Below are 12,463 nucleotides of genomic sequence, written 5' to 3' on the forward strand. Positions count from 1 at the left end.
AGAAATTCAATTCATAACTCCCCTGTATATAATTTTCCAGGATGCCCCTGCTTTTACAGACAAGTTTTAGGCAGCAAATCCAGAGACCAGAGCTGAGGCTGGAGCTCTCCACCTTCACCTTGGCACACAGTTCTGTGCCCCACAGCTCTCCCCCAGAGCAGCAAGGAGATGGTCACAATACACAGAGTGTCATCACACCCTTTCAGCAGGCTTCAACCCATACACAGTAACACCTCCCCACTTCAGAAGGTGCAAGCACCAGCCCTTCTTGTTCTTTAGCCCAACCTTTTATTCCCTCACGTTGATGCATGGCACCTGTGTGCTCTCTGTTCCCTTTGGTGCTTGCTCAGTGCACTGGGCACTCCAGGGCTCATTGCTGTCAGTGCTGCTCACCTGCTGCTCACAGCTGAGCCCACTGGGGATGAGGTTCAGCCCATCCCCACTCCCAGTCACCACAAGCTGTGTGCCTACACAAAGACATGGGCAAGGTACCCAGGCTGCCTGTACAAGGCATGGAGCATAGCCTGTAGAGAGGTAGTTGCCCTGAGCAGCAAGTCAAACTGCTAAAAGTCACCTGGGTTTGCTTGTCATATCTTCAGTTTAGGCAATAGTCTGTGGACTTAGTCTTCACAGCTTTTGTGAATTGATTGCAGTCAACACCCAGTACCTCCTTTTTCCAGGAGCCTGTGGGTGCAAGGGAGTAGTGCAAATACTCAGGGTTCATCCCAAAGCTCAGCACTGTGTGCCTACAGCAGAGCTCTGCCTGCACCTACCGAGCATCATCCCAGAGAGGCCCCAGGGAGGGGAGGGATGAGACAAGAAAAGGACAGCATTATCCCAGGAATTGGTCCCTGATCCCAGGCGTGGTGCTGCTGGGAGCCCAGCCATGTTCAGGCAGGATGCAGCCACACTGAGAGCACCGAGGTGACCAGCTTGTACCCCAGCTCACAGCTCTCCTGCCTCAAATCCATTTCATACAATAAACATGACACAAGCAGATGAGTCCTGGCTGAACACAGAAACAAAGCGATGAAGCTCCCTACATGCCATTAATGAAATTTTTGTAGCTGCTGCTGGAGCCCGGGGTGGGAGAACAGCAATTCCCCTCTGGGGTGGGTGCAGAACTTAATTTGGGGTGCCCAGGAGTCTGGTTTGATGCTCCCACAGCGAAGGCAGGGAGGCTCCTTGGCCGTGAGCGCTGCACTGGCTGGAGATGGATGGGTTTTCCCATGGCTCCTCCAAGGGCTGCTGGAGAGTGCGAGCGGCGCTTTGATTTAATCGTCCCGCTCCTCTCTCCACGCATCCTCTGCCATCTGAGGCACCAGGCGTGACAAATGACCACTTGTGCCACACTCGGAGCTGACACCCACGGCACCGCTCCATTTGTCACCATCCCAGCGCGTGGCGGGATCCGAGAGGGGAGCAAATTAAAACCTCGCCATCTCCACTGATTACTTTTCCCTCATCCCAGCGGGCTCCATCCTTCCAGCAGTGTCCCAGCTGGCAAATCCAACCCACACAAACCTCCAGAGACAGCCAGGGGAAAGCAGGGCAACTCATTCTACCTGTCCATGGATTTTTCACCACTCTGGGTCTCTGACTTACTAAAACGTCATCAGTGAAGGGCTGTTTTCCCACACAGGGGTTGCAGGAGACCCACAAAGCCCTACTGCAGCCCAACTCAGTTTCCAAATGATGCCTTGCACAGGGGAGTGATGATGAGTTACCTCATGGCTTGAAGGGGGGAAACCCATTTCATTATTATTATTATTATTATTATTATTATTGTTATTGTTATTATTATGGAATCACAGAATCATTAGGTTGGAAAAGCCCTCCAAAGTCATTGACTTTAAACATTAACCCAGCACTGTCAAGGCCACCACTAAGCCATGTCCCCAAGTGCCACATCTACACACCTTTCAAACACTTCCAGGGATAGTTATTCCTTCACTCCCCTGAGCAGCCTGTTTCAGGGCTTGGCAGCCCTTTTGGGGAAGAAATTTTCCCTAATTCCCAGTCTAAACTTCTTGAGGCCATTTCCCCTTGTCCTGTCCCCGTTCCCTGGGAGCAGAGCCCAAGCTCCCAGCTGTCCTGTCCCCTCCTGTCAGGAGTTGTGCAGAACCAAAAGGTTCCCCTGAGCCTCCTTTTCTCCAGTCTGAGCCCCTTCCCCAGCTCCCTCAGCCACTCCTGGTGCTCCAACCCCTTCTCCAGCCAGGATAAAAAACTCCTTTTTTCATGTTCTAAATTATTACTGCTGTCTTACTGGGAGAGACACTGGCGCCATGGGCTGCAGGGTGCAGCACAGCCCCAAACATGGATGAGATTCCCACCCTTTGGCAAGCAAACTGCAGCAAGAAGAGCCATTCCCAAAGGAGTTTTCTCGTGACTGTAAGAAAAAAAACCAAAAAAACAAAAAGGAAAAAGTTATAGAAAGGCTTTAAAAGTCCCTGGCTGAGTCACTGGGCTTGCCAGGTGCTGGCTATTTGCAAACAAGGGTGAAACAATGCGGGTGCCGGACATGGGCCGGATCTGGCGCTTCCTTGCAGCTCTCCCATTGTCCAGGAGAACAATCCCTGCTCCTGCTGGACAGCAAAGGCCCCCGACGTGCTGGCAGCAGGGTGAGAGCCAGGTCTCCTGGGCTGGGTCAGTGGAGAAGGCTGGGAAAGATGGGTGGGATTCACAGCCCACTGTTGCAGAGATGCTCATGAATATGCACACATGGAGCTCTGCACTCCAAAATTCCCCAAAAATTTAATTTCCCCAGACTCTTCAGCTAGTACAGGAAGTTTCCTAAATGGATCATTAACAGAACAAGGGTTTGGAAGCAGTTTTGTGACTCCATTTGCAAACACTTGCAAGGAAAGACCCTTAGGTGAGTGGAAAAATCAAAAGAGGACTTTTTTTCCTGTTTTAAGGCTGGAATCAATGTTATTAACACTCAGAAGTTCTCATGGTAGGGAAGGGAAATACATAAATGGCCCATGGAACAATTTATAAGTGGGAAATTTGACAAATGGGAAAATAAAGCCATACGTGGAAGCTAATCCCTAATCCCTTTGGGGTCACTGCTGCAACAGTCCAACTTGGGAATCCCAACCCTGCAATGCTCACTTGGCCCTCATTCACACCTTGCCTGGGGTATTTTCTATGTTTCTCCTTTTTTTCTCCTTTGGATGGGTCTGGATCACAGGGATGATTTGGGGCCAGGGACAGGGTGTGGTGGCTGTGGTGCCCAAGCCTCCTTCCTGGCAGCAGCCAGGACTCATGGACCCTCCCCATCCCTGTGCTGGGGGAAGGAAAAGGGCCTGAATCCATCAGAGGCACATTTGGGCTAATAATGTCTAATTAAGAGTTTCATTAAAACCCATCACACTCATTAAAAAAAAAAGTTAACAAGGTTTCCTGGACATTTTCCTTGCAATATTATTACGGAGGTTAATGGATGCCTTCACTAAGGCATAATTTAGGAAAAATCACACTTTTTTTCTTTTTATCTTTTTCTTTTTTTTTTTTTTTTTTTTTTTTTTTCTGATTCCACTGTTTCTCCTCCATAGTGTGGCCGTGGTAAAACTGGGCTGCCTGTTCCACCCAGTGGTGGAAGCCGGGAGATCGCTTCCAGGCAAAGGCAAAGCCCCTCCAACAAAAGGAGAGCATCCCTCCCTCCCTCCCTCCAGACCGATTCGGCAGGAGCTGGCAGAGCTGCCACTTCCCAGCACAGCCCGAGCAGGGAGAGAGGCTTGGGCTGATGCAGGATGGGAGAGGGGCAGGAAACCTGATACTATGCCAAAAAAAAAAAAAAAAAAAAAAAAAAAAAAAGGGAAGGGAAACAAAAAAAAAAAACGGAGAAAATGTCCATTTTGAGCAGTCAGAGGTTTGTGGCTCAGCTAAGCCTGAGATAAAAAAAACCCTGGACACCTTTGCTGCCATTCAGGGTGGAAAGTGCCCCAGCTGCTCTGGTTTAGGTCTAAAAGCAGCTTTTGGGAAGGTTAGTGGGGTAGTGTGTCACAGGTCTGCCCAAGCCCCAGCCAGCAGAGGCACAGCAATGCACGGGGAGGAGGAGATCCACAGCCCCAGCATGCTGGCTTTGCCCAGCCATGGGATGCTGAGCAGGAGGAAAGCTTGAAACCCCAATTCCAATCTACAGGGAAACTTAAATCATCATGAGAATCACCCACAGACTCTCCTTTCTATCCAGCTGCCAGGCAGAGACCCCAGAGTGCATCAGCTGTTTGTCCACAGGTCTGGAAAAGTTTGGGAACAAACTGGTTGACCTAAACTTGGTCCCCAGTAAAGAGGTTTGGGAAGTGCTGATGGTTTTTAAGCCCAAACATTTATTTTTTTGTCCCCAGCCTTTGTTCTACCTGGCCTACCCTGGGATGCTGCTGGCCCCATCCTGTGCCCTGCTAAACCAAATCCAGGGGCAGGTGGAAGGGGAGAAGGGCAGGGCAAGCGCTTTCTTTTTACCTGTTTGTTTTCCCCTGCCTGTTTCAGAGGATAAAACCCAAAAAAAAGATCATTTGTAGGCCTGGAATGATCTGGAATGAGATGCTGGAGTGGTGGGGAGGAGAGAGGTCAGCAGAGAGGCTGGAAAGAAGATGATTTCCAACGACACACAAGTGCACAGACCAGCAGATTGGAGAAGAAATAAAAAAAAATAAGCCATCCTTAAAAGCTAAAAAAACCCTTTTCTGCAGCCCCTGCCAATGCCTGGTGTGCTCACCCTGCCCCAGGCATCCTGGCAGCTGGGCACGGAGCTGCAGCACACTGGGGTGGGATAGATACAGCTAAGGGCACAGGGAGCAGGGTCTTTGATCCCCATGACCTCCCTTGCTGCCATTCACCATGGGACAAAACCAACATCACCTTCATCACCAAGAAAACCTCTCCTCGGTGCCCCAAAATGGTGCAGGGGCACCACACTGCACCATGGAGCAGGGAAAAGGCAGGCAAGGGCACAGCCAGAGACCAAAAATTCCCAGCTCTCAATACAAGCAACAATTTCATTAGGAAAATGTGACAATTCCCTTGTTTTAAGTGATAGCAAATTATTCTACCACTAATTGCAAAATGTTCGCAATTATTTAAAAAATCACTTTATAAATCACATTGTTTCCAATCTTCTGTGATGGATAAGTAGAGGGAATCAATAATTATCACCAGGGCTGCTCGGCAGGAGGGGAGGATAACAGGGGAACCAGCATGGAGCTGCTCACTCCTCAACATTCAAGGTCGGGCCTGCCCCTCCCGCTGCTCCTTTCCCGATTCATTCCTCACCACAAAAGGCAGAAGGGAAGGACAAACACGGCAAGGAGGCAGAGAAATCTAAGGGATGAAGGAGATCAGGACAAACCCACACAGAGCTTTGGCAAAGGCTGGGCAGAGCCCAGCACATGGGTCAGCAGGTGAGGAAGGATGGGGGACCTGGCTGGAGATGGGATAGGGGAGCGGCTGCTGTGTGCAAAGCCAGGGATGCCTGGAAGCAAAGCTGCTCCATGAGCAGCCTTTGCACTGCAGGCAATGCAGCCCAGCTTTGCTCTTGTTTTGTGGGGTTTATTTTGATTTTTTCCCCCTGCCAGGTCAGATTTCCAGCTGCTGTAGCAGACAGGCCAGCAGCGGCAGATCGGAGGCTCCTGAACCCGCCAGCACAGGAATTTGCCAGGAGGGGAAAACTGAAAGTGAGACAAGGCCAGGAAGCAGCAGGACTGCTCTCTCACCCCTTCTTCCTGAGTTTATAAATACAACATAGAAATTCAGCACAAAGCTTGTTCACTCCCAGACTTTTTCCTTCTTCGTACACCCGAGTTAGTGCCTGGCACTGGGAAGGTCAGAGATAAAGCCAGCATGATTCCAGTGAGTGCCCAGTCCTCAAACCCAAAAAGGATGAAAGCCAAGAGACCCAGCAGCCAACATTCTAGTGAGGGGTTCCTTTGCCACCATCAGGTTTCAAACACCAGGAGAGAAAGGGTTTAACAATCTCCATTGGGGAGAAAAAGCAAAATCCACCCAACCTGCTCATCCAAGGTTTCCCCACCTCCCAGTGATCCCAGCTGGCACTTCCCTCCCACCTCTTCCCCAGCACCGTGATGCATTGCCCCTTGACCACACAAGGAAGCCATAAAGCAGGGCTGAGGGATGGGGCAGAGCAAGACAAATGGATTTAATATCAGCCCGAGGAGAGCGTGGGCTCTCCTGCACACCAAATGAATTATTCATTTGGGATTCAGGCAGAGCCTCCATCTCACACTGCCCCGCCGCCCCCACGGGCACAGCGTGTCCAAGAGGATGGGCTGGGCAGTCCACTGGGTTTTGGCACGCAGCTGAGAGCTGTGCCAGGGAGCCTGTGCCAATCCAGCCTGGGATGGGAACAAATAATGGGGCTGATCCACAAAGACAATTCCCCTCTCTCCCACGCCCACCCTGGCTCAGTGGTGGCAGCAGCCCCCCATCCCTCTGACCCCAAAACACGAGGATAATCTCCTCAGGGCTCTGAGTACCCCCAACGAAGATGTGACGTTGTGCCCGTGCTTCCCTCAAGCTGTAAGTGCCGCTAAAAGCTGGGATTAATGAATCCCTGAGTGTTCCAAGCTCCACTGTCAGCCCCAACCTGCTCCAGCCTAATGGCCCCATGACAGGCACAGCCTCCTCCTTCCCAGGGGAGTGAGGATGAGACAGAGCTGGGAGAGCTAAACAATCCAACCCTATCTTTTTCCCCACCACGCAGGAATTAAGCCTATTTCTTCAGCCTTCAAATACTGAGGGATTTTCTTTTTTGTTTTTTTTTTCCTTGGTGACAATTCCCACAGGCTCATTAAGTGTCTGGTCTCAGGCTGATGAAGGCTTGGAGCAGATGTCAGGAGTATGTGCTTCCCAGGAGCCAGGGCACAATCCCAGCAGCTTCCCTGCCAGGCACACCAGGCAGATGAATACAACCCCTTCTGAGAAAACAAAGTCAAATAGAAAAGCAAGGAATTTTTATTTCTAAACTTTGCAATGTGCCACCTCCCGCCCACCAACCTTCATGAAGGGCAGCAGTGGGCTTGGGTCTTCCCTTGCCTGCTCCAAGGCCCATGTGGCTACAAGGAGGAGCTTAATGGCCAATGAACTACCACAGAGCTAGAGTCCAACCCAAGGTCAGATTTTCAAGATTCAAACACAGTTAATTTTCCAAGATTCAAGATGTTAACCCTGGATCAAGCTTTTAGGAGGGGTTTTAGCGAACTTCCAGGGGATGAGGGATATACAGGATTTGGGTTCCTCAGCAGCATTGAGCAGGGCTGTCAGACACACAGGTGTCATTCAATCCCAGCCTTTTCTCTGTCCTCCTGATATAGGAACTGGAAAACACTTGGAGCTCTCCTCCACAGACAGCATCTCACCAGCACCCATGGAATCATCAAACAGCACATTCCTGTCATCACAGACGTGCTTGGCGCCTTTTAACACCTGCTTGCCCTGCACCCACAGCATATTCTGGTGCCTTTCAGGATCCTACATGCTGCCAGTCAATCTACAAAGGATATTCCTACTCCTTGGAGCTGCCAGTATCCCTTAATCTTCGCCTCAAGGAGTCTGAATACAAAGCAAGCTCCCCATGCAAAGGCAAAATGCTCACCAGGAGCTCAGGAGTTTCTCCTTGGAGGCTCAGCAGTTTCTCCTTGGAGATGAGTGCTGAGGAGTGGGAGCACAGCTGGAGACAGGCACCAGGGCACGGAAAACCCAACAAATCCCCAATCTCCTGGGGTCTGCTTGATGTAGCTTTGATGGCATGAACACTTCACATCCCTGGTGGAGTTTGCACAAGGAAAGGAAATAAGCAAAGCCATGGAGATGGGCCTAACACCCAACCTTGGCAGGTTTGCTCCCATGCTTCTTGTCCTGATGCTGTCAATCCTCTGCCCTTCCCCAAGCATGAGAAGGTGCATCACGGTCCTCCCAAGGGTCAGGAGCACTCAAGACCCCACCTTCCTCCAGCTGGCAGAAAGGTCAACACCACCAAAACCCACGGTTTTACATTGTCACTGTTTTCCTCCATTTCTGGCAGAGTGACATTACTTCCCAATTCTAGTGTTTAGCTAAAATTAGTATTTGTTTTCCCATGATGAGAAATGTCATTTTGCCATATAACCATGTGTGCTTTCTGTGTGTTGGTTCAATAGCAGAGGAATGTCTCGCCAGAAACGCTCTGTTTGCAGAGAGCCCTCCCTCTGACTGAGCACTTCGGCTCCTCGCAGGAATCTCCTGGTAGGAACAAAACCACCCTAAAGCTCAACCACAAAACTCATAGGAATCCCCCAGCCATGCTGTTTGAGAAAGGATTCTGGGGGTTTCCTGGTTGTTGCACCCCTGGCACAGGAAGGTGTCACCACCCCCACCTTGGCCAGGCAGGAATGAGGCTTTGCGTGGTGAAAACCTACACAAGTTCCCAGGTTTAGAGCAAACCATCAAACAAGCTTCTTCACAGCCTGAATCCCAGCTTTGCTATTTCCATATATCCAGAGTTACAGGTGGAGAAGAAACACCCTCAGGGACTCCCCAAGGAGCATCACAGCCAAGCCTGGTGGCACAGACATTCCCCTGCCTGCATCAAAGGAGATCCAAGCTGGACCTCTTCCCATCACAGCCTGCCAAACCAGCCCTTAAGCACACTGACCTTCTCCTTCTTCCCAACCCTTCCTTGTCAGGAACCCTTCCTTGGAACCCAACCCTTCCTTGACCTTCTAGAAGCTATTTGGAACTCACAAAACAGGGTGAGCAAAAAGCCCTCTCCTCTCCCCTCCTTCCAAGCAGCATGCAAAACCTTAATTACAGAGAGGAGAAGGAAAGAGCGGCCAATAGAAAAAAAAATTACCAACAGTCCAATGGTATTTGGGAAATATTCACCACAAGGGCAAAAGGAGACAAAAATCAGTGAGCACTGTTTCCTTATTTATAACCTCACACTGCAGGACTCCAGCAGGCAGCAGCACGCTGGCAGCGTGGCTGGGGAACCCAAAAACCAGCACAACAATTCCAATTAACACAGAGAATCAAGAGCAGCCCCACAGCAGCCAGGCCTGATAGCAGCTGCCCAGTTCTGCCAGGGAAATAAGGAGGCAGGTGGAAGAACCTGTCTGGCGAGTGCAGCACTTGGAAGGCAGCACATCACAGAGGTGACTTCCAGCAGGGTGGCAGCGGCACCAGCACTGCCACACTGCTCACCAGGTCTGGCCACTGACCAGAGCACACCAAGAAAACACAGGCTGACCATTGCTCCCAAATTCCTGCCTACTTCCTGGAGCAAAACCACATCAGCCAAAGTACTGCCTGCTGCACAAAACGGTCTGCTTGGGGACGAACGTTTTGCCCTAAAACAAACACAAGGGGCTTGTTGCCCAAAGCCAACCTTACCTTTGCAAGCCACGTTGTTCTCGGGCTCGTAGCCAGCCTTGCAGGTGCAGCGGCCGATGGGCACCATCCACTCGCCGTCGCCGTTGCAGTACAGCTTGATGGGCACGTCCACCTCCTCGGCGTTGGGGATGCAGGTGCCACGCGCCGTCACCAGAGAGGTGCTCTCCGCACCCGTCATCGTCTCCGGGAAGATGGCGAAGTTCTGCACCACGCTGGGGCACTTCTTGAAGAAGACCCTGACAGACAGCAGAGACATGCAAGCCCCGTAGTCCTGGAAAGCCAGGTAAAAGCCATTGCGGGTCAGGGGCCCGAAACTTCTCACTTCCGTGTTCACCTTCATCAGCCGGCCCCCAAAGTCCACCTGGGAGAAGCTCTCGTCAGCAGCGATGGTGTCCACTTTGAGGTAGGGTGCCTCTGTCCAGAAGGCAGACTTCTTGGTGGCAATGACAGAGTCTGTCTCGTAGTAGTAGAGGTTGAAGGTCTCCTTGCAGGAGCCAGGGACGTTGGGGAGGCTGCTGCAGTCCCGCACGGTGAAGCGCATCTCGGTGTAGATGCGGTGAGCCCCGCGCCGGTTGATGAAGGTGGTGAGGAGCCAGTTGTTCTGGTTGGGCTCGAAGACGTTGCACACCTGGTACGTACGGATGGTGTTGAGGTTCTCGTCGTAGCCACTGACTTCTTCCCACTGCAGAAAGGAGCAGGGAGAAGTGCTGAGAAGGAGGAAGAGGGAACAGCAATAGCCTGCACAGGGCAGGGCTGGGAGGACAATCCCAAAGCTCCAAAGGGGATGAGGAATGTGGTTATGGGCACATAATGTGATGTATATGCAGAAGGACCAACCAGGCCAGGACCAGAAGAAATCCCCATCCTCTTACCCCTCCACACCTCTCCCCATTGTTCCCAATTGATGTTAAAATGTCTTTTCCACATGGGCAACTGCCTTATCTGCCCTGAGAGGATGTAAAAAATGGGAAGAAAGATGGCCCAAGCATCTGGAGGCAGGAGAGAAGGCAGCACAGGAGGCTACAGCTTCATTAAAACCCAAGCCAGCATGTGGGTGGGAGAGTGAGCCTGACCCCAAGCTCTCGGCACAAGGGGATCATTTCCCCCAGCAAAGAATACCAACTAAATAAAACATTACTGCTGTGGAGAGAGGAAATATAGATTCGCAATTCGATTTATAGGAGGGCATTAATATAATCCAGGCTACAATTTCAATTAAGGGACAGCAGCAAACTGTGAATAGTCTATGATGACATTAGAGTCCTACAGACAGATTTACAACCTCATAATCCATTCATTTTAACTAATCCATGTTTACAGTCTCCTCATAACAGCATTATTCATATGGCAATCTTTAAGCAGCTCCCTCACTATCAGTGATAACTTCCAGGAGCAATGCTGCAGCAGCGTTCACGCCTGTGTTTACACAGGGCACAACAGGTGATGCCACCCTGCCCTGTCACACTGAGTCCTGACAAGCTGATGCACGACAACCAACCCTGCAACCTCACAGATTTTTTTCCCTCTTCCCTTTTAAATTGAACAACCACATTTCTCATCTTTTCCCCAAGCCTCCCTCCTGTGGACCACAGCCTTCATGTAACAAAACACAGGTTTTTGTTTTGTTTTCAAAGCAGGGTCCTCCTCACACTGCCAACAAATGCAGCAGAATATTCACTCCCAGGCCCACCTACTCAGCTTTGCTACACTTAAGTCAAGATCAGAACTCAAGGTTGCGCATTGTTGTTAAGCCACGGTTACCAAACCAGGAACAAAGCCTCCCTCATCCAGCCCAGTGTTCTTCCTTCTCATTCCATGCCAGGAAAGCACTGCAAAACCCCCTCTCTCCCCTGTGCACAAGGCATGGGGATTCAGCGCCCCTTCATAACCAGACACCTTTTCAGAGCAGGAGCTGTACAATGCTCCCCAACCAAGGGGGTTGCCATTGTTTGCTGTTCCCACCTGGGCTTTGCATTACAGCCCTGCCTCAAATTAAGGCCAGACAACAAGGTCTCCTCCAGCATTAACACCAGCCCATGGCTCCACTGTTTTCACTGCAGGAGTCCTCCTCTTCATCCTCATAAACCTCAGACCTTCAAAACTCAGCCTAAACCTGCCAACAAACTCCTCTGCATTTCAACGTTTCCTGCATTTAGGAATAACATGAAATGCCCTTGGAAAACCCTCAGTAGAGTCCAGGGCCAGATCCTGGCACTGCCTTGGCACCAGAGCAGTGGTGGAGTCCCCATTTCTAGAGCAATGTAAAAGCTATCCATACAGCTTTTGTGGCACTTGGGAACGTGGTTAGTGGTGGCCTTGGCAGTGCTGGGTTAATGGTTGGACTTGATGGTGTGAGAGGGTTTTTCCAACACAAAGGACTCTGTGATTCTATGATTTTAGATAAAAGACTTGGTATTTAAAATACTTTTTGGATGATTTAATACACACTCCTGCAAAGCAGAAGCCTCCCCAGGAACTCTCAGGAACACTCAGAGGAGTGAGAATTGGATGGCTGCAGGGAGGCACAGAGGGCTGGAGGGATGCACACAGTGAGATGCAGGGATGGGGCTGGGGAGGGGTTTTTCAGAGCTGCTCTGCAGAGGGTGAGACCACCATGCCTTACAGCACAAGCTCCCCGCCTGCCTCGCACAGGCTTTCATTGACAGCAGCTGCAGGCAGCTATTTATATCCTGTCTCCATCACCTGCACGTGCCCCTCCTGCATTTTTCCAGAAATTTATCCGGGCCTAGAATTTTTCCAAAGCAATTCAGTAGCAAAGTACCCCAATTTAAGGGGCTCTGACATGTCTGGAGTGGATTTCATGCCTGCTGCAGGTGCGGCCCAGCTTTGGTGATGGTGTGCAAAACAATTTCTTTTGAAGACTTGGCCAAGCCAGTGACACCCAATCAAAGATGCAGCCTGGCATCCTCTCCCCTCTGGTGCCACATTCCCAGGGATGGTCCCTGCTGCTGCTCCCAGCCTGCCTGTCCCACCGTGGTGCCCATCCATCAGCTCACATCCCCTCCCACCTGCAGCTTCATCTCTCACTTTTTCTGCCAGGAGAATGTGAGTC

General features: G+C 50.9%; 1 protein-coding gene across 1 annotated transcript in view; it reads right to left on the minus strand.

The window, feature by feature from the left end:
• LOC110474083 (ephrin type-B receptor 1) overlaps nt 1-12,463 on the minus strand; it is a 77,183-nt gene that overhangs the window by 39,192 nt on the left and 25,528 nt on the right. Inside the window, exon 3 of the mRNA XM_021537200.3 lies at nt 9,391-10,072. Within this exon, the coding sequence (XP_021392875.2) occupies nt 9,391-10,072 (682 nt within the window). The remainder of the gene's footprint in view (nt 1-9,390; nt 10,073-12,463) is intronic.

Source organism: Lonchura striata, chromosome 10, assembly GCF_046129695.1.
Source record: "Lonchura striata isolate bLonStr1 chromosome 10, bLonStr1.mat, whole genome shotgun sequence".
NCBI classification, from domain to species: Eukaryota; Metazoa; Chordata; class Aves; order Passeriformes; family Estrildidae; genus Lonchura; species Lonchura striata.